Below are 20,406 nucleotides of genomic sequence, written 5' to 3' on the forward strand. Positions count from 1 at the left end.
TTTACTTTGGAGATTTATCATGTACCTCGTTAACAAGGCATCCACTTGGCTTTATACTTCACTTCATCCCTAGATCCATGCTCAGTCATTGATCCTTGGCCACATGCTTCTAGTGCACGGTTCATTGATATATTCATCCATTCCTCTCCTTCAACCATGGGTTAGTTTGATTTACAAGTCTTGTCATTGGATCATAGGCCTTATGAATATTCATTGTTTTGGCCCAAGGAAATAAACATATTCATTCTCCTTTTCCTCAAATCAGCATCAGGCAATACAACTTCAGTGTATAGGGGATAATACATATTTTGGCAGGTCAACTGCACAGACAGACAAGCAACATGCGTAATTTAGTATGCAATAGCTTATATAGATTTTTATCTTGTAGTCTTTGGTCTTATCCATTCAGTTTTCCAACTCACTTGAACTATATTTTCCACACTTGATACTCCCATTCTGTCATGCCAGAACTTATCATTTGAGTAGTTCTACACAAGTGACAAACACATAAAACTCACAAATGAGAGCACGTATTATACTTTACATAATTTAAACTAAAACAATAAAGTAGACTTGAATTAACCTAGTAAAGTATGCTAACAAAAAAATAAATCAAGTAATAAAGACTTGAATCTCTCACAAATAATAAATTATCAGTAGCTCTTTTGAAGAATTCTTGGTCCCATTTTTTGAGTGATTGTTCACCAGGATAGAATGACGATTGCCCTTTTTTGGACTTTGAGGTGGCCGTTCTGAAACACTTGAAGGTTTACCCTCCCAACTTCATTCGGAGGCATGAGCTTACATGAAGGTGTTATATTTTTTAGTTGAGCAAGTCTTGGAAGCCTTCCCTCCAACTGTTCTTCAACATGTTTTACATCGTGCGCATCTCCCCGGACGACACCTATGATTAGGGTCTTATTACCTTTCACCCGAATGATCCTTGTTGTGACTTTCTAAATCCAAAATTGTCAAACCCTTAAACAATATTCCTTTATGCCCTTTAAACATGTTAAAAATGCATCAAAATATGTCACCATCGCGCACACAATCTACTTTTCCCGCGCAGACAAATTTGTTTTCAATACAACATTGTGCACATGATGATTTTGGTCACGCATGCGATCCATAAAAAGCGCCTCATCATGCACACTATGCAAGCTGGTGCGCACACGAATTATCTAGTAGTTATTTAGCCTTTTGGCGTGTTAATTCTTCATATTTTCATCTTTGTTTCTCTTTTCTTCACTTCTTCAATTTTTTCTTATTTCTTGGTCTATTTTTATCAAAACAACTTAAAATTCATCAAAAATAATTGCAAATGCCTATAAAGGTTCATGTCACTGCCCCCTAGGGTATACCTAGTTCGGGGTGGACGTCTCTAGGCTCCACCGCTGCACTATTAGAATGGCTAGCTCCTAAGAGGGGGTGCACCATATACGTTGAGAAAAGTGTTCCTTAAACATGAAACTTGTATTAAGATAGTGCCTTATACCGTCCTACATAGACTTACACAACTATTTATGATTGCATTATTTCACAGTTAACTGACTAATAATTAAAATCTAGTAATAAGCTTTATAGAGGTTTTAACTTGCAAAGAAAGCTACAAGGATATAGTGTCCTCCTTCCTTTTACCTATCCCTCGATTGACGATACCTTCAACCGAGAAAGCTTTCTCTTCGTCTGTCCAAAAGGGGCGATGGTCTGCCTCAGATTCGTCTATGCACCCTTACCTAATGGGTGTCATATGAAGGTCGTTGTCTTCATAAACGTTACTCTTTGAAGATTGTAGACGCTTAACTATGTCTGGGAATAGCTCGACGACACTATTCTTTGATAGAATTAGACCTTTAAAATAGATTGGTGGCGCCATATTTTCCTCCATTTACTTAGATGTATATGCTCTCCATAATCATTTAAAGCTTAGTTGACAATGTGCTTACAAGGGGTGCATAAATTTATCTCACGGGATCAAATCAGATCTCGCATATGTTGAGAGTATTGTAATATGGAAATAAAGTTTTCTCAAGACTAGATCTCTCATCGGTTCATGCGAATCATGCTTAGTCTCCTTTTTTTGTAATATACCTCCTAGCGGGTCGGTGAAGTCGGGCATAGGGTTAGATGAAAGCGTCGCTCTGATAGAGTAAGCTATAAAGTTACTAAAACCAAAGAGATCTTTGTTATCATGTATGTCTAGTCCAGTCAGTGTAGATTTGGTAATTTGATCGCATCAGTTCAGAAATCATCGCTAGGAGTTTATTGCTTACGAGGTATCTCGTAAGGACTTCCTCAGTGGTGGAAACTTCTGGATCACTAGTAGGTCCATATTTGTGATTCTTGGAACTTCCTCGTTCCTCAAACGTGTTTACATTTAGATCTCCGTTTCTCGACTCAACATCTAAGTGCCAAGGAAAAAAAACGTTCCAATCGACAGACCACCAATGAATATAACAACGTTGTGACTCTCGATGGTGATAATAATATTTGGTATAATGAAATCAGAATATTTAACACTTCACGTCATAACAATGTGTAACACAATTCACGATGGTAATTGTTTTGATTTCTGATAATCATGCGTCTGAAGTTCGATTTGCTTCGTCGCGATCTAATAATTTTTGTGCGATACAATCTTCGCTCATCGTTTAGAGATTCATCACCTCATGGAAAAAAGGTATTTCAGTAATGGATTTACGCCATAAGTTGTTACAACAAAGGTCATATTGATGGTGGATAATTGAGGTGATGTGAGACTGAAAGGTTGATCGAGAACTTTCAGTATGATCTTGGAGGTCATTACCTCAATTCTTCGTTAATTCTTATATAGATCTAAATTTGGATCTAAGATGATCCATTCGAGGAATTTCATGAGAATCGAAAGTCCGATTCTCACAAACAACGTCAATGTTCCATCCTAGAATTAAAAATAATTAAAATATGTGGTGAAAATCAGAAGTCTTTATATGAGATGACTTTATACATTAATTCATGTAATTTGGATCTCTCGTCAGACTCATTTCTTTATCCTATATTTGTTGAATTTTAAAAAATTATATTTTAAAAAATTATAATTTTGAATTTTTGAATTATTTATTTTTTAAGTATATATCTTTAATTGTCTACGTATCTTCTAAGTTACGTAACTTATCATAATAATTGAAATAAACCAAGTAAAAAAATAAAAAACATGCCTAGAGCCAATATAAACGAAAGCGACGGCCCAAGCTTGGTAACTTTCGATTTTATCCTTGACGGCATCACCTGCCAGCCATCTTCTCTCTGTTTTCTTCCCATCCCATTCCACCACTCCAACCCAAAACCCTCACGCCACAACATTCTATCATAATTTAACATCAAATAAAAATGCACGTGCTATTCTTCTCTCTTTTCAGTTTTCACCTCAACAACATTAATTAACTAATTAATTAAAAAAAATAAAAAATAATATTCCCTTCTCTTTTCCTCATCGTCTAGGGTTCCCAAATCAGAAACAACCCCAGTTTTTCATTCTCTCTGAACCGGAACGGAATGGAAGCTTTTCTGTCGGATCCCGAACCGGTTCGGGTCAAGAGGAAAACTCTTCAAGCCGTCTTGGAACAGTGTCAGCGAGCCCTTGAACTCATCAATAACGCTTCCGATCAAGACGACGGCGATGTTTCTGATTCTAATGATGAAAGTCTCCCTTCTACACCACCCGATCCAGAAGCCGATCAGGTAACTCTTACCTTTCCCGTTTTGATTGATGCAAAAAATTATTGAATTTCAGTTTTTCTTCTCTTCTAGGTTATGTGTTTTGTTTATTCCGTCAATAGCGAATTTACTGAATTAAATTAAAAAAATTGAAGTTAGCTTCGAGTTAACTAGGGTTTGATTTTTTATTTTATTTTTGCGTGTCTTTATGGCACATTAAGAGGTTTATCTTAGAGTTTTATCTAATCCTATTGAATTTTTTTTTTATTAAGAGGTTTATTTTAGTTTTTCATTTGTACTAGTATAATTGAATTATGTTAGCGGATTCAAACACTTTTATCATAAGCTCCTTTTGCACATTTAGGGTCTTTTGGATAAACAGCTTATTTGCAGCTTAACAAAATAAGCTCTTATGAATAAGCTCGAATAAGCTGTTTTATTATCAAAATATAAAAATACAACATTTTGTATATAGATATGTTCAACTCTGGCTTTTCATCTCCTAAATACTAGTACAGCTTAGCATTAATTAAGGGTATATTTGAAAGAAAAAAAAGTAATAAATGCTTCTAGTAGTTTGAAATGGAGTTTGTATTATGCGCAAAGGTAGTAATAGACTAGCTTTGATGGAAGTTATTAGAGCCGTTGATCCTTTTGGTTGCCACTAGCGTTGGGTGTGCTTGATTGGAAAACAACTGCTTCATCGTTGGAGATTATTAATAATATTTCCATTTAAAGTGTGGCATTATTTGTTTGTTTTTGTGCAGTTGTGTGACTTGCTTAAATCAAGACTTGAGTGCCCTGATTTCCTTGAGAAGTTAGAGTGTGCACAGGCGTCGGTTTATCAGAACACAGTTGGTATGCAATGAATCATCTTCGTTGTAGTTTCGAATGTTTTTTCTTTTTTGTTTGGGTTTTGGGATTTTAATGAGATTTAGCTTGCTTGGATTGTTGCAGAAGAAGGTAGTTCTTGGGATTTGGTCAGTGAAAATGATCTTTGGGAAGGTGTTGACTCTGATGAAGAAGATTATGTTCTTGTTAGACAAGATGATATAGTGGATGGAATTGCTTGCTTTATGGCTGCCTATTTGTTGTCTCTTAAGAAAACCAAGGTATGTATTGTTTTCTGCATATTCTTTTGTTATGAGATTGGATACTCCACACCATAGCTCGGAATTTAATGCGATATACGGTAGACTTGCGCTATAGTTGGACTGTAATGAATAGACCAACATGAAAATCTAAATGTATGATCGTCAGTTGAGCTGCAAATTCCACACTGAAATAAGTAAGGATTGTGAGGAGGGACTTATTCTACCCTAACCTTTTCTAAGGTTGTCTAACTTGTCCTATATGCACGCTTTTTCAGCAATCGGGATTAGTTGGAATTTAAATATTTTTTGTTTCTTTTGTTCTTCTTACCTTTCTGTAACGTTAAAAACTACGAAAACCTTCAATTAATGTCATATATTCTTGAATTGCAGATTATGGATTCTTAATCGCTTTTGCTTTACTTTTTGTGTTTTATTTTATGGCGGTATGCATAAAAAGGGTTCAATTACAACCACTTGCACAGAATAATCTGATATGAATAGAATAGTTAGATGATGATGCACTATTAATTGTTGACTAAAGTTAAAACAAGTTTTATTTTATGCTTTTTTTTTGTCATAACTTAAGATAAATCAAATCCTACTAACTATGTCTTGACTTTGATCAATAATGGGAAATATATTGTATTTGATGCATCGGTTTTATCTTAATTTTCTACTGTTGCCTGTCCTTTCTCTAATTTAACGCTTTTTTTTTTCTGCAGGATTTGACTCCAAATCAACTCCAGGATGGTGAGTTTGATTGCTTCCCTCCTAATATGACATCTTTTTCTTGGCCTACATTTTTTCCATATAATATTTTGTGCTCTGCTTTAGAGTATAGACAGTTATTGTTAGTTAGATAAAAGATTAGGAGCAGATTTCTGAAACTTCATTTTGGTGTGTTTTTATCAGCACTCAGCAAGACATTTTCGGTGAAAAAGAAAAAGGGAAAGCTTCGAAAGGCCTGGGATGGGAGCAAAGTTATTTATAATGTTGCATCATGGGGGGCTACAGCCATAGGGTAAGTGGCCGACTCACCTCCTATTCTCTTCAAATATATAGGAATTGATTAATTTATAATCAGATCAATGCTACATGGTTAAATTCTGTTTTTAGTTAACAATTTCATTCTTGACAGGATATATCAAAATCCTGTTATTCTAAGGGCTGCAACTAAAGCATTCTGGACTTCTTGTCAAGTGATATCAAAGCTAATCTGAGTTGGCAATGCAGCTGGGAGGAACATTGTGATATAGTAATTTAACTGTTTACTTTGCTTTGCTTGCTGCTGCAATTCAGTTTTATGTACAGTTCAATTTGTTTGCACTACAGATCAATTGATCTTTAATGTAGTTCGATTCGATTTGATTTCGATCTTGTAAATATCTCTATTCAAATGTTCCGAGTGCAAATAAGATTCACTATTTCAAGCCCTGAAACATAACCAATGTACTTCGATTTGATTTGATTTCGATCTTGTAAATATCTCTATTCAAATGCTCCGAGTGCAAATAAGATTCACTATTTCAAGCCCTTACACATAACCTGCATTTTTCTCGGTATCAGACGCTTATGCTCTGTTTCTCTCTCTCCCTCTATTTGGAAGGTGTTAGAAGACCCGCAATGCACATTGCCATTTGTAATTACCCTAAATATGCAGTTTTTATTATATTTTAGATTTAATTCATCTTTTGGTCCTTTAACTTAATTTATTGTCTCAATTTAGTCTCGCTCTAAAGCCCTTATGATAGTTTAACAAGTTTCTTATGTTAAAGTTTATAGAAAAATCATTAAATGATGTTAAATTTTATAGAAAAATCGATAAATGGCGCAATTGTGCCGTATTTCTAAAATATGACGTGATTTATTGTTTTATTTTTTAAATTATTAATAAAGTTATTTTAACTTAAATTATGAAAATCATTTCCAACTTTAACAATATAACCTCTGAACTCTTTACCTACAAACAAAAGCACACTTCTCATTCTGAAACTCTTCAATTTCGAACCCTAGTTCACCCTTCTACTCTCTTACTCTGAAACTTTTAGTGGCAAAGATGATACAAAAATATTTTCACCATTGTTCATTTTTAGTTTTCTTCTAAGATGCGATCATTTGTTTACTATATTAAAAAGTAAATCTTTTTGTTTTCTTCTTCTTCTTCAAAGATTGATTTCGTCATTATTTTGTCCGATTAGGTCATGATTGATAGATTTCAGTGTTATCCATCATGGGGGAAGGGGGTGTTGAGTTTAACAAATTAGGTTACAAAGGATTAGAGAAAGTTTGAGAAGTAGATCCTGATTTCTGGAGTTATTTTGAGATTCTGGATGCTTTAAAGGATTTAGGGTATCCAAAAGTGAAGAGTTTATGGTATTATGATGCAATGGATATTAATGAGTTAGTTTTTTTGAAAGATGATGCAAGAACAAAAAGAATGAAAATTATAGTACTAATTAAGGGGAATGTGCATTTATATGTCATGCATCAAATTTATATTGAAGAGTCAATACTCTTTTTAGAAAACAATGTAAGACCAATGAAAAGAATAAATAATGTGAGATAAGAGATAAAGACAGTTTGAAGGATCTCAATAGTTTAGAAGACGATAATTTGGATGATTTGAATAATGGTGTAAATGGTACTTTTGATGATTTCGATATTTTTGAAGATTTGAATAATCTGAGTGACAAGTTTGATGAAGGAGAGAACACAGATGTAAAAGATACAAATGCAGTTGACCAAGAATATTCATGTGAAAATGTTAATTTGGAGAAGACCTCTGAAAGCATTGACCAAAAATGTTCATGTGAGGATGTTACTTTGGAAGAGACCACTGAATATGAGGATGTAATAATGGATATTACTTTGAAGGGGGACACTAATTATATGGTATGCGATCAAGAAGCTGATGTATTCGATGTCACACCTTATCTGGTACGTGTTCAAAAGGATTGAGAAGTTGAGGGAGTAGTTTGTAACCAAGAAGAAGATGAGGGATTGTAATGTAATCAAAAACATGGTGGTGGTAGTGAAGATGATAGTGCTTTGAATGTGAACTTTGAAAATTCAGATGAGGATGATATAGGAATTGGTGAAGAGATTGTAGTTGATAATGAGGATGACAAAGGAAAAGAAAAAGGTAAGGGAAATAGGAATGGCAAAGGTAAAGGAAAGAGGAAGGGCAAAACCAAAGTTGGGAGACCAAGGAAACAAAGGTAGGTGGAAGAATTAGTTGAAGGTAGTGGTTCAATTGATTATGTGAATGAAGGTGAGGTTCTAAAGGAAAGCTTTAGAGGATTGAGTGACATTGAGGAATATGATAGTGATGAGTTACCTCAAGAGTATGATAGTGAAGATGAAGAGGTTTTAAAAGATGATTTTCAAAATTTCAAGCTTCCAAAAAGAATGGAGGGCTACAAGTGGAAATTAAGGATTTTTTTGCTACCAAGGATTACTTTAAAGAGGCAATTAGAACATATGTCATTCATTATCGTAGAAACATGAAATTAAAGAAAAATGATAACAAGAGGATGAGAGTGACATGTAAGAAAGGTTGTCCATGAGATTCATATTGTGCAAAAATACAAGATGAAGAGACTTGGTAGTGAGAAAAATAGTGGACATGCACACATGCAGTAGGGATTATAAGGTTAGACTCCTTAATTCCAAGTGGTTGGACAAAAAGATTTAAAGTAATGTAAGAGAGAATCCTAATTTGAAGTTGACTGAAATAGTGGAGAAAACAAAACAAAAGTGGAATGTAGGGATCAATAAAACACTTGTATACAGAGAAAAGTCACACACTGTTGACATTGCTGATGCTTCATTTAGGGAGAAATATACAAGAATCCATGATTATGATCATGAGCTATTAAGGACAAACCCTGGATCAACTGTGAAAATTACGTGTCAACCAATTCAAAGTGGAGAGGAAAGTAGTGACCATCGTGATAGGTCTCTCAATTCACATTTTCAGAGGATTTATATATGCTTCAAATCTTGAAAAAATAGTTTTTACAAGTGCAGGCCTATTGTAGGATTGGATTAGTGCTTTTTTAAAGGCTATTGGGAGGGATCCAAATGACCAAGTGTTGCCAATAACACTTGTTGTTGTTTAGGGTGAAACCAAAGATTCATGGAGTTGGTTTTTGGAGCTATTTACATCTGATTTATGAGGTGTCAGATTATGCTAGACTTATAAATTGATAAGTGATAAAAAAAGGTGAATATGACTGATCTGTTTTAATTATTTCTTACACATTTAGGAGTTTCATATTTACACATTCAATATTGATCTGTTTTAACTCCAATGCATGGTTTATTGCTAGTACTTGATGAGTTACTACCAGAGCTTGACCAAAGGTTTTGTGTTAGGTACGCATATTTGTATAAGTCATATTCGATATGTGATATTTGTATAAGTCACTTTTTGGAGCATTTGTGTAGGCATTTATACAACAATTTTATAAAGAAAAGTTTCCAAGTCTTAATTTAAAGGAACTGACGTGGAAGACTGCTACTACTACTCATGTAAATGTTTGGGAAATAATAATGCTTGAAATGAGAAGTTAATGAGGAGGCATTCAAGCATATTTTGAAGATTAAACCAAGGTTCTAGAGCAAATCAAGGTTTAGAATTAGTCCAAAGTGTGATACTTTGGTGAAAAACATGTCAGAGGCATTCAACTCATTATTTATATTGCAAGAGCCAAGTCTATTGTGACTAGGATTCAAGAAATTAGAGTGTACCTTATGCAAAGGTGGGAGTCCAATAGACAGGAGATTCCAAATTTGATGGTAATATTCTACCATATATTAACAAGAGAATGGAGAAGGAATAACAGAGAATAAACCATTGGATTGTTAGATAAATTTGTGCATCTATACTTTATAACTTGTTATAGGTTGTGTTTTGTGTTTTGTGTTTTATGCATTTGTACCTTATGACTTATTATAGGTTGTGATTTGTGTTTTATGCATTTGTACCTTATGGGTTGTGCTTGTGTTTTCTGCATCTATACCTTATGGGTTGTGCTTGTGTTTTCTACATCTGTAATAGGCGTGCATATGAATTTGACTACGAGGTTATGCATATATCATTCAATGAAAAAAATTCGTTGTCAATCTTTCAAAACATGAATGTTCGTGTAAAAGGTGGATGCTGACAGTGTTGCCATGCAATTTCATGCATGAAATATCAACACTTAGAAATTGATGGTTTTGTGCCTGATTGTCACAAAAAGGATTGTTATGCGGTTGTTATGCACCAGTTCTATATCTAGTTAATGTGGAATCTCTTTTGACTAAAACAGATATTGTTGATCTACAACCACCACCCATAAAAAGGCAACCTAGTATACCCAGAATAAAAGGAACAAGGAGGCTGGAGAACAAGTGAGAAATGAGTCATAGCTGAAACGAGACAAAATTGATATCAAATGCAATCAGTGTCATAAGGATGGTCACAACAAGGCCACATGCAAGTTGTCTCCTCTAGTTACTCAGGAAGCATAACGTGACTCTACACCTGCAACTTCAACTCAGTCAACACCACTTGCAGCTTCAACTCAGCCAACACCAACTGCAACTTCAACTCGACCAACACCACTTACAACTTTAACTCAGCTAACACCATCTGCAACTTCAACTCGACCAACACCACTTACAACTTTAACTCAGCTAACACCATCTGCAACTTCAACCCAGTCAACACCATCTACAACTTCAACTCAACCAGCATCATCTACAACTTCAACTTATCAACCACCCAAAAAGAAAAGGAGACTTCAAAAGGACATACAATTTATTCTAAGCCAACCCTTATAGTTATGCTTTGTTGTTTTGATGTGTAATGGTTGATGTAATGACGTATATCCCACTTTGTAGCTTATGGTTTATAATGTCACTTTTGTCTATCATATGGCTTATAATGCCTCTTTTTTTATTTATGACTTGTAATGATAATTTCTATAACATATGGATTATAATGTCACTTTTATGTGTCATATGACTTATAATGCTACTTTTGTAACTTATGACTATTAATGACACTTTGTGTATCATATAACTTATAATGACACTTTGAATTAAATTATGTAATTCTCTTTCTGATTATTGGAATGATATGGTTATGCATTTCTGTTCTAAATATGTTACACAATTCCAAATTATAAGCATTTATGTTCTAAATTGTACACAATTGCAAATTGTTTATGACAGATACAAATCATGGCACACAATTATAAACTCATCGCACACAAATACATTAACTCATGACGGTCTTAACATCATGACATATACATTTCACTCATAAATTCATGACACAAAAGTACATTTATAAACTCATGACACACAAATACATAAACTCATGATAGTGTTGGTTGTACTCATAAACTCATGATAGATGCAATACACTCATAAACTCGTGACAAATAAAATCTCAATCTAAAAAAACGTTGTTACAAAAACAACATTCAACACTAAGCTCAAAATCTCAACCGCAATGGACATTTTCAACCATCCTTTAGTGTGGAGAACCTAATTCTTCAATTTGTAAATTTTCTTCTTTTGCCTTTCAATCTTCAAATCCTTTTAATCAACAATTTTGACATCTAACCACTTGAAGAAATTACAATCCTTATTCATATAATTTCTGTAATTTCTACAATCCCAAAAAATTTCCCCAAAATTCACATTGTTCGTGTCACTCAAAGTTCGAAGGACACATTCATCTTGACAATAACACTCCTTCCTTTGTTTCTACGAAGAATAGATTTAGATGTTCCAATGGAATGTTGTTTGACATTGAAGCACTGCTTGACAACTTTAACATTGGAGAAGATGAAAACCCTAGAAACACAATTTTATAATCGAGAGATATGGAATGAAACTTGAAAATAAGCTTGATTAAAATGCATATGCAAACTCAAGAAAGAAAAATCCCCCCAAAAAATGAATGAAACAAGAATATCCAAACGCGTTCTAGAAGAAAGCATAAGCGTTGTTAAATATTTAAATAATGATTTTTTTAATCCTTCAGTGAGTCATTCTTTAGGGCACCCTTAACATTTTCTCAGTAATAACAGAAAGGATCATTAATACTAACGAAACTAATTTTAAAGGACCATAAATATTTTTTAAAAATTGTTAAGAAATTAAAACAAAATTTTAAATTAATTTAAGGAATTCGATGACTAATTATTGCTATACTTTAACTATATTTCAATTCTCCACAATATATTGCAGGTTGTAAGAGTAGAACCTAATTTTATAAACATAGACTAAAATTAAAAATATTTTTGAGAAATTAAACTTAAAACTGTGATTTTGTTGGAACTAAACATATTTAATCCTAAAATTGTCATTTTTATTAGAGTAATATTACAAAAATATTTCATAAGCTTGATGGGAAGAATGTATAAAGTATAAGGTCAAAAATCATACATACAGTCATTATGAAAACTAAAACATGTTATTTATAAATTTATTGTCTTTAATTAGAGTATACTTCTACCAAAAACACAATAGTAATAATTAAAAAAATGAATAAATTAAATGTAATATTTTTTCTGTGCTACATGGTAAACCTTTTTTAATACTCCAAATGAATTAGAAAAATAACTCTGATGCATGGTATGAACAACAAACCGTCAGAACAAATAATAAGTTGAGCAAAACTTTGATTGCATTTCTTACAAAAAGGCTAAGAGATTCGATTAATAGAATGCAAAAAGCTAATAAAACTGCATATACCTACCAATGTATATAAAAAATGACTATTTCCCATTTCTCAGTAAAGTAAAGATCAATATTGGAGTTCCTTACTCCTGCTACATATTATTTACATGTGTATTAATTGGCCTAATAGTAAAAACTGTTGTCCTTGTGATTAGGGGCATCTTTACATAGCATAGAACGAACTTCCATGATGCATCTAGGTGCCTCCATGTCCTTCTCTTGTATTGCATTTCCTAGAAGCTGTTGCATCTGTGAGGCAAATGTATCATCCAGAACCTGCAGACATACACTCATGTTAGAATCAATAAAATCCGAATGCGAGCGCGCATTAAGAGAAGTTTGTTACTTACAGAAACAGCCACCCTTGAACCCTTGTACCATGATTTATTCTCTTTTCGGTTCTCCAAGAAACTCAAAATTTCCTGTGACATAAGGGATACATGAGAAAAAGTTACAAAAAATTCAAAGGTGGAGAAATCCGAGACGAAGGTGAAGTTACCTGGCCCATTCGATCCCAATAACCTCGACAGATGGAAATGAAAACATGAGTTTCGCAGACACTGTGGATGTGACTTATAGTACTGGCTAACTGCTCTTTCAGTGGCTGCATTCTACCTTTTAAATCAGACTCTACCACAGTTTCCTTGGATTCTTGAAGAATCTTTTTTAACTTGGTAGCATTCTGTAACTTCGTCTGAAACATAATCAAAAGATACGTATCAGCGCTATTTGACAACACGTTGTACTAAAATGTGTATTGCGGAACAATAGTTTTTGAAAAGCAACTAACATTCTCGACGAGTTTCTCCACAATAGCCTGCAGGTAGTTTCTGAACTTTGCTCTCAGCATCACTGTCACTTCACTGAGTCGCTCACCAGGTGCTGTATTTCCGGCATTTGGCAAGCAAGAACCCCATGATCTGAACTGTGATTCAATCCTAGGACGTAAGGTGTCGAGCATTCTCTTCAAAGAGTTCAAAAGAATTCCAACCTGAGAAAAGGTAACATAAGTTTCAGTTGTTTGAACAAAGTGTTATCCAAAAGATTTTTTTCCGTGAAATTCAACACACCTCATCAGGAACCACGTATGCGCATGTAGATCGTTTTGCAAGTTTCTGGACATATTTCAGCCCGAATTTCTTCGGAGTCATGCTTTCTTTAAGAGGAGCTAATACATCCGCGTATTGTTTATCTAAAGCTTCCACAATGGCCTTTTCAATATCAGCTATTGCCTGTCGTAATAAGATTTAATGAATTTTGACATCATCTAAGATTCACGAGAAAAAGAAAAAATCACGAGGAAACAGGAAAGTGATGATAAGATTTGACATACATTTTCTAAAACCATTATATACTCCGGCCAACGGCAAATGATGACCTCGTAGTCGGTCAATGTCTCCTTCAGCCGCTCATACATGTCATCAACAAAGGGAGTAGTAGAATGCTGTGTTCTAACTCCAGACCACTTCACCTGCAAAAACAAAGCATTTAAACATCCTCGTCAATACAAGACAATTTTATTAATTAAGCGAGTCCTTCTAAAGGTTCTTTTGAACACCGATCGACAGATGGTATTCATGAAAAAATGTCGCAATAATGAAGAAAAAGTGTACCTTGTCTAATTTGCATGACTCGAGCAAAGATTGACGTTTATCTTGGATCCAAACAAGAATATACAAATGGAACAGCTCTTTTGCGTCAACTCCACCTTTGATAGGACTGAGAAAGAAATAAAGAATGACTTGTTTGTTAAGAAAAAGGATTCATTCTTTGACGACATGATTAGAGATATGCTCCTAGTTAAACGCTAACACTAGTATAGAGCACTTACTTGATATTCCAGGCTGAAAGATCTCTTTGAAAATCTGATGTAGCAATAAGAAGTTCTGCTACGGGTGATGATGGGCCTGTCGGTGGACAAGATATGAGGAACGCTCGTAATCTGTTGCAGAGCTCTGTGCTGTATATGGAAGCAGAAAGATTTGGCAGATCTACAAAGCTGTGGAAAATATTGAAACAGCCGTATTAGAATCATTAAATAATAATAACAGTAGCTTGACAAACAAACACATAAGGAAGAAATTTAGTTTGGAATGTAACAAATAAAGTAATAAAGTGACTCAACTGATGATTCCTATTAGTCAGGTTTAAAAAAAAAGTATTTATACCGAGAAAAGCGTGTTATCACGTGCACATACAGATTCTATATAATAGACATCGTTAATGTGAGAAACATGCAACAAATAAGCAAAATTCAAGATGAGAAGCAATGTGCAAGCAAAGTAAATACAAGATAGTTCGAGGAATGAATGATACCTAGGAAGTATATTTTGATTATGAATCTGGATATCAGTATAGATTTCATTCCTGAGATTTGTGCATAGAGTTTTCATCTTCTGGTAAGCAATAGTAATAGTCATATGATCCATCAAACAACCTTCATTATTCTGTGTAATATATTCATCTGTATCAGAAAGGTGTCTTCTAGCCCTCTTTTTTGCCGCAACCTGCAAATATATTAATTGTTAATTAAACAGAAAAGTGTATTCAATTACCAATTGTCATAATCATATTCGAAAACTCAAATTTTCCTAACCTGGAAATAATGACATAAAGCAGTTTGGGCCTCGGGAGATAGGATATCGTGAAGAAGCTTGTAAAGTTTAACAGCAGGTTCCAGGGCGGGCGCTGCACGATCAGATGCTGGCCTGAAAACCTCGATGATACCAGATAAAGATGACTCATCGAGTGACTTGTAATTCTCGAAAGTAAGTGAGAGTATCTGTTCAATTTCTTCCTTGGTTTCTCCTAATAATCGGTTCTGGTAAGATGAACAAATTGAGCCATATTAGATAAGGCAAAAAAAAGTCAATCAATCTAAAGTAAGTAAATGCAAATTAAAATTAGTATATTGACTAGGCTATAGTCGATCTTACAAAAAAAACTTCAAGAAAATTACAAAAGTAGATGATATAAATCAATCTAAGTTACATTAGAGGAATCTTTGGATTGACTTATTTGAGATTATTTGCCTGCATAAGTACCTGTGACTCTGAGACTGTTTCGGAGATTATATGAAAACTTATGACATGTCCTAAGTTGTTTACTGATTATTTCCATAAAGTATGAGATTATATGAAAGCGGTTTGACTTTATTTTTGTTATAGAAATAGATTATACATAAGTACTTATATAATAAGCGCTTAATTAAGTCGTTTTTCCAAACAGAGCATATATCAATCGAATAAAAGTGATGCCGATGATACCTCCTGATGGCTCAAAGAAGTTTTGCTATTTCCCTTCATTATAACAGGTGCCAGCAGAGTATATACCAAGTTAAGGCAGTCTGCAGTTGGTGTAGCTACATCCATTACATACGATAGATATCTATTCAAGTAGAAATGCAGAATATTATGAGTATATGATTAACGCAATAGTAAATTAAATATTTCTGTAGAAAATTGCACATCAACTTCCATTACCTCAGTTTGGTATATATCTCAGATACACCATAATATGAAGCAAACTCTGTCAAGAGCCATTTCCACGGACCATCTAACAATAGGTTCCTTTGTTGGAAGCCTTGAACTTTCATCGCAACTTCTAAAACTAAGTCATACGCAACTGTCTCTGCTACAGAACCACACTGTGAACACGAGACAAAATGTAATATGATGAGAAATATTCAATTTTGAAACTCGTTAATAACTTAGATAACAACATAACAGAAAACAAGTTAATGTTCTTCGAAACTAACCTTAAGATGACTATTGTCATCTGCACTTGTAGTATAATTTATACTAAGTTGTATCTTGCCAACAAGCTCGTGGTCTGGCTCATGATAAATAGGCCACCAGCGTAATTTGTCCGCCTGTTTCAGATTGAAAATGAATTATATCATAATGATCATCACTTGTGACATGCACTAATAACTTCCTGCAAAGTAAGTTCAATGAAATATTACCGGATTATCAGTTATAGCAGCCACTTGGACAAGAACACGGCCAAAATGTTTTCCCTTAGAATCTTGAACTTCAATAAGCAAATCATCTCCAAGACTATCTGGAAAACTGTAAAGGTAGTCATAATATGTTCAACCACCATATTTGTGAATTTAGAAAAAGACAAAAAAGAAGAAAAAAAAACTTACAACATATGGGTTTCTTCAGATCCAGGATGCAACTTAATGGCATCTTCTTCAACTAAGCTTTTCAGTCTTAAAGAACACGAGAATGTCTCTGATGATAAGATTGAATGAAACAAGATGAAGTTAAAGCCAAAATAAGTGAAATGATAATACCATAGGTACATTTAGAACCTAAGCGCTTTAGATGATCCAAATCTCATTTTAACATACCTTGCACAGCATCATAGGATGCTGAATTGCTCCGCAAAGTTGTTACACCAACTTTCAGGAGTCCAGAGACTTGCTGTATATAGCGAGTGCTAGCATGCACATATGCCAAGCTTTTGTGTGTGAATGAGCCATTAGCAGGCAAATGTGGTACAAAGCGGACTTTCCTAAGAGCGTGCCAACCAGAAGATATTTTTGACTGTAAATTTGAGAATTGGTATCGCACTGATTCCATTTTAATTTTGTCTGTCACTATGGATGACATGCTACAGCCAGTAGGAGGGTCGACACCCATTTTGACTTTACGTACTGAAAAGTGAAGAAAGAATGTCTCAAAAGACTCACTATGGAGAAGTTAAATAATTTGAATGGTAAATAATAACACAAGAATATACCTTGCACCTTCAACTTGCCAATAAGTATTTTTGGTTTAGGCACAACACCCTCGCTGGAAAGCTCTGCATTGCATTTCACCAATAATTCCTCTTCGGGTTGAAGTAGCACTTGTCGCAATCTACATATTAAAAATAATTGATTACATCAACACTTGAACCAGAAGAGAGTAGTGATGGAAGAGTTTGGTCTTAACTCACCCAAATGCATCCCTTAGTAAAGAACATTCATTTTCCAAGAACATAGGAGCTTCCATACATTGCATTGCCCAAGCATGAAGGCAAAGACGTGCACAAGCATCATATGCAATTACTGCTTGCCATGGTCCGAGAGCACTGAAATGAATTTACGTAGTTATATAATAACACGTGTAAGGAGAAAAATATTCAACATCAACGAGAAGTTTAATATCGATACCTTGCATGAAATGTTGGAAGGCGGGGTGGATGTGGATTAGAGGATGCAGCACCCTCAGAACCGGTAGCAGGTCTGTCAAAACACATCAAGATTAAGATGAAATCAAATTGTGTTTGGACACACGAGAAGTTAGGTAGAATCATGATATGCCACCGTTTTTTTGCAAAAGCTTCAATTTGGAGCTTCAACAAGATAACGGTGTCAACACAGTTTCTTCAAACTCCCCGTGATTCCAACTATGCACTGAATTAAAACTACTATACATTTGTGTATGCTGTATGGTTACGATGTCATGTATGTTTAACGAAGACTAAGAACTCGGAGTTGAGAAGCATGCAATTACTAATTCAACCAAATATACTAACCTGACAAATTGTTCCGAGCTTGCATCTCCATGGTTCTCAAACTTATCCCTGGTTACAGATTTTAAGGTACTTGATTCTTCTGCTTTATTTGGAGTACTGCGAGCTGTAGAAGTTGAAATTTGCTCATTAGTTGGTCTTATCTCTGGAGTAGAACCACAAAATGGAGGTGCACTCGGAACATCCTCGTCGTCCGATAATCTTCCATTCTGAAAATTACCATAGCACAAATCACAAAGTTAGGCTAATCTCGGTCGGCCAAAGACAGTAACACTTGTAACAATTTGAGATAGTGGAATATTAGAATGTAAACCACATGTGTCGGTGTTATGTTAATGTTGAACTCGGCTTCAGTTTTAAGTGTTGGTGCTACTTAGTATTCAATCACCAAGGGGAAAGCAGTAGCAAGCCCTGTAGCACCTCCGCAAAAAGGTGTGTCCGTGTCAGTGTCTGAAACCGACACAGACACTCGTGCTTACGTTTAATTTATTCATTTTTTTCAAATTATTACCTGTGTCCACATATCAGTGTCAATGTCGTGTTTCTGATGTTCGTGCTTAGCAAGTGCTTAAAAAAGAAATTAAGAAAAATATATAAGAAAATTGCACCTTTTCTGCAGAACTTTGTTGATTCATCCTTGAAGGTACTCTGGAAGCATACCCTGCTGACACATAAGCCCTACTTTTCGGAAGAGTGCCATTGACACTTCCTACTTGCGTGGAAGAGAATTCTGAGCTGTCCGCCGAATCCGACGATTCATCCTCGATGAAACCATTCTGCCTTACATTAGAAGTAGCTCTCCTAATTGGATCCCTCGTCAATCCCTTCCGTCCTGCCAGTGTTTCTCGAGACGAACTAACATCAGAGAACGTGTAATCGCTCGCATATCGTGGTCGTGGCATCTGGGAACCATTCCCGTTTCTCCTAGCAGCACCATTGGGGATTCTATTGTCTTGTGGTGATGAATCCAAAGAATACTCGCCACCATAAACTTCCTCCTCTGAATCAACACTAACATCCATATCAGTATTAGAACCGCTGTCAAACCTCTCAGACGCTGCCACAGTAAATCCATTTGCAGGAAGATGGCCACTTCTAAATTTTGCTGGTGGTGGTAATCCAAACCCTCTTCCTCCACCACTCATCATCCCATTAATGGGATCCTTTCGAGATCTCATCGTTGTGTTTGAGAATGGAACTTCCTTCTAATTAACGACCAAATACAAAAAAAAAAAGTTAGAATTTCATAAACCTCAACATGATCTCAATGTAGTGTTGGGATGATTCAATTTCCTTCTAACAATCATCATCATCAACAAAAAAAACACAAAAATAGTAACAACCAAAAATTATAAAAAACAGAACTTTACATATCACTAACACAACAAAAGAAAAATCGCAACTTTATTAGTAATGAGGTGAATTAAGAGAAACCCATTATGATAAAACCCAAAGCAACAAAGCTGGACAAAGCTGGACAAAGAAAAAAAGTGGAAAAAAAAAACAGTAACGAGTAAAGATTACCTCTCTGACCCATCGAAGCGCGTTTTTGTCAAGTCCTTCTGTGAACATCTTAACCTAAACAAATCTGAGAGAACCAAAGTTTCAATGTAGATGCACTACCAATGGGTTAGTTCTTTAACATAAAAAGGAAGCTTTTTTTTGCAAAAATAATGGACAAAAATGGCAGTGTTAAATGTGAATAAAAATGGAGGGTTTTAGTAGTAAAAGAAAATAGAAAGAGAGAATCAGAAAACGGAAATAGGTGTGAGATTTGAGAGAGAGAAATTTAAAAGGGTTTGCTTAATCAAAAAGCTTCCTTTGTTAATGAGCTTAACTCAGAAATTAAAGAAGAAGAAAAAAAAAACCACACAAAATGAAAACACACTCTCTCTCTTTAGTGTTGTTTTGTCTTCTTCCTTTGATGGTTTTTTTACTACTTCTTGTTCTTTTATGATGATCTCATTAAATTCCAATTTGGGCCGTTTTTATTTTTTACTTTACTTTTTTTATTTTTTGTTTTGGTTTCATCATTTTCTTTGTTTTCAACAAAATTAAAAAAGTAAAAAAATTCTTTTGTTTACTCACATATAGAGGTGGAAATAAATTACTTTGAATTAGGTTTTGTAAGGAAGTTTGGTACATTGAAAAATTCAAACCACAACTTTAATTGGTTATCTATCATAAATTTATTTGCATTTTTAGAAGTATGTTATGGTATGAAAACTTGTTATTTTACATTGATGTCTTCAAATATGTAATATGACATATTTGATTTGACTAACAAGTTAATATGTCTATGAAATTAAGTTTTTTTCTTCTTAAATATTACATATAATTAATATTATAT

The 20,406-nt window shown here is 34.5% G+C and overlaps 2 protein-coding genes across 2 annotated transcripts; one reads left to right on the forward strand and one right to left on the reverse strand.

The window, feature by feature from the left end:
- Window positions 1–3,242: 3,242 nt before the first annotated feature.
- On the forward strand, window positions 3,243–6,258 carry LOC127118683 (uncharacterized). The gene is made up of 6 exons (XM_051048934.1): window positions 3,243–3,720; window positions 4,464–4,554; window positions 4,654–4,808; window positions 5,513–5,540; window positions 5,703–5,811; window positions 5,929–6,258. Exons 1-6 carry the CDS (start codon window positions 3,535–3,537, stop codon window positions 6,008–6,010), a joined length of 651 nt encoding a protein of 216 aa, XP_050904891.1. The 5' UTR covers window positions 3,243–3,534; the 3' UTR covers window positions 6,011–6,258.
- Window positions 6,259–12,459: 6,201 nt separating this feature from the next.
- On the reverse strand, window positions 12,460–19,944 carry LOC127118685 (uncharacterized). The gene is made up of 22 exons (XM_051048935.1): window positions 19,581–19,944; window positions 18,665–19,261; window positions 18,060–18,265; window positions 17,695–17,766; window positions 17,478–17,612; window positions 17,280–17,398; window positions 16,888–17,193; window positions 16,681–16,768; window positions 16,495–16,600; window positions 16,288–16,401; window positions 16,013–16,176; window positions 15,797–15,917; window positions 15,127–15,351; window positions 14,847–15,037; window positions 14,362–14,529; window positions 14,144–14,249; window positions 13,864–14,001; window positions 13,601–13,762; window positions 13,321–13,521; window positions 13,030–13,224; window positions 12,881–12,952; window positions 12,460–12,806 (listed from the first exon to the last, which is right to left on the reverse strand). The coding sequence occupies exons 1-22, from the start codon at window positions 19,626–19,628 to the stop codon at window positions 12,654–12,656; spliced, it is 3,687 nt and encodes a 1,228-aa protein (XP_050904892.1). The 5' UTR covers window positions 19,629–19,944; the 3' UTR covers window positions 12,460–12,653.
- Window positions 19,945–20,406: the final 462 nt, after the last annotated feature.

Source organism: Lathyrus oleraceus, chromosome 2 (genome assembly GCF_024323335.1).
Source record: "Lathyrus oleraceus cultivar Zhongwan6 chromosome 2, CAAS_Psat_ZW6_1.0, whole genome shotgun sequence".
In the NCBI taxonomy this organism is placed as follows: domain Eukaryota; kingdom Viridiplantae; phylum Streptophyta; class Magnoliopsida; order Fabales; family Fabaceae; genus Lathyrus; species Lathyrus oleraceus.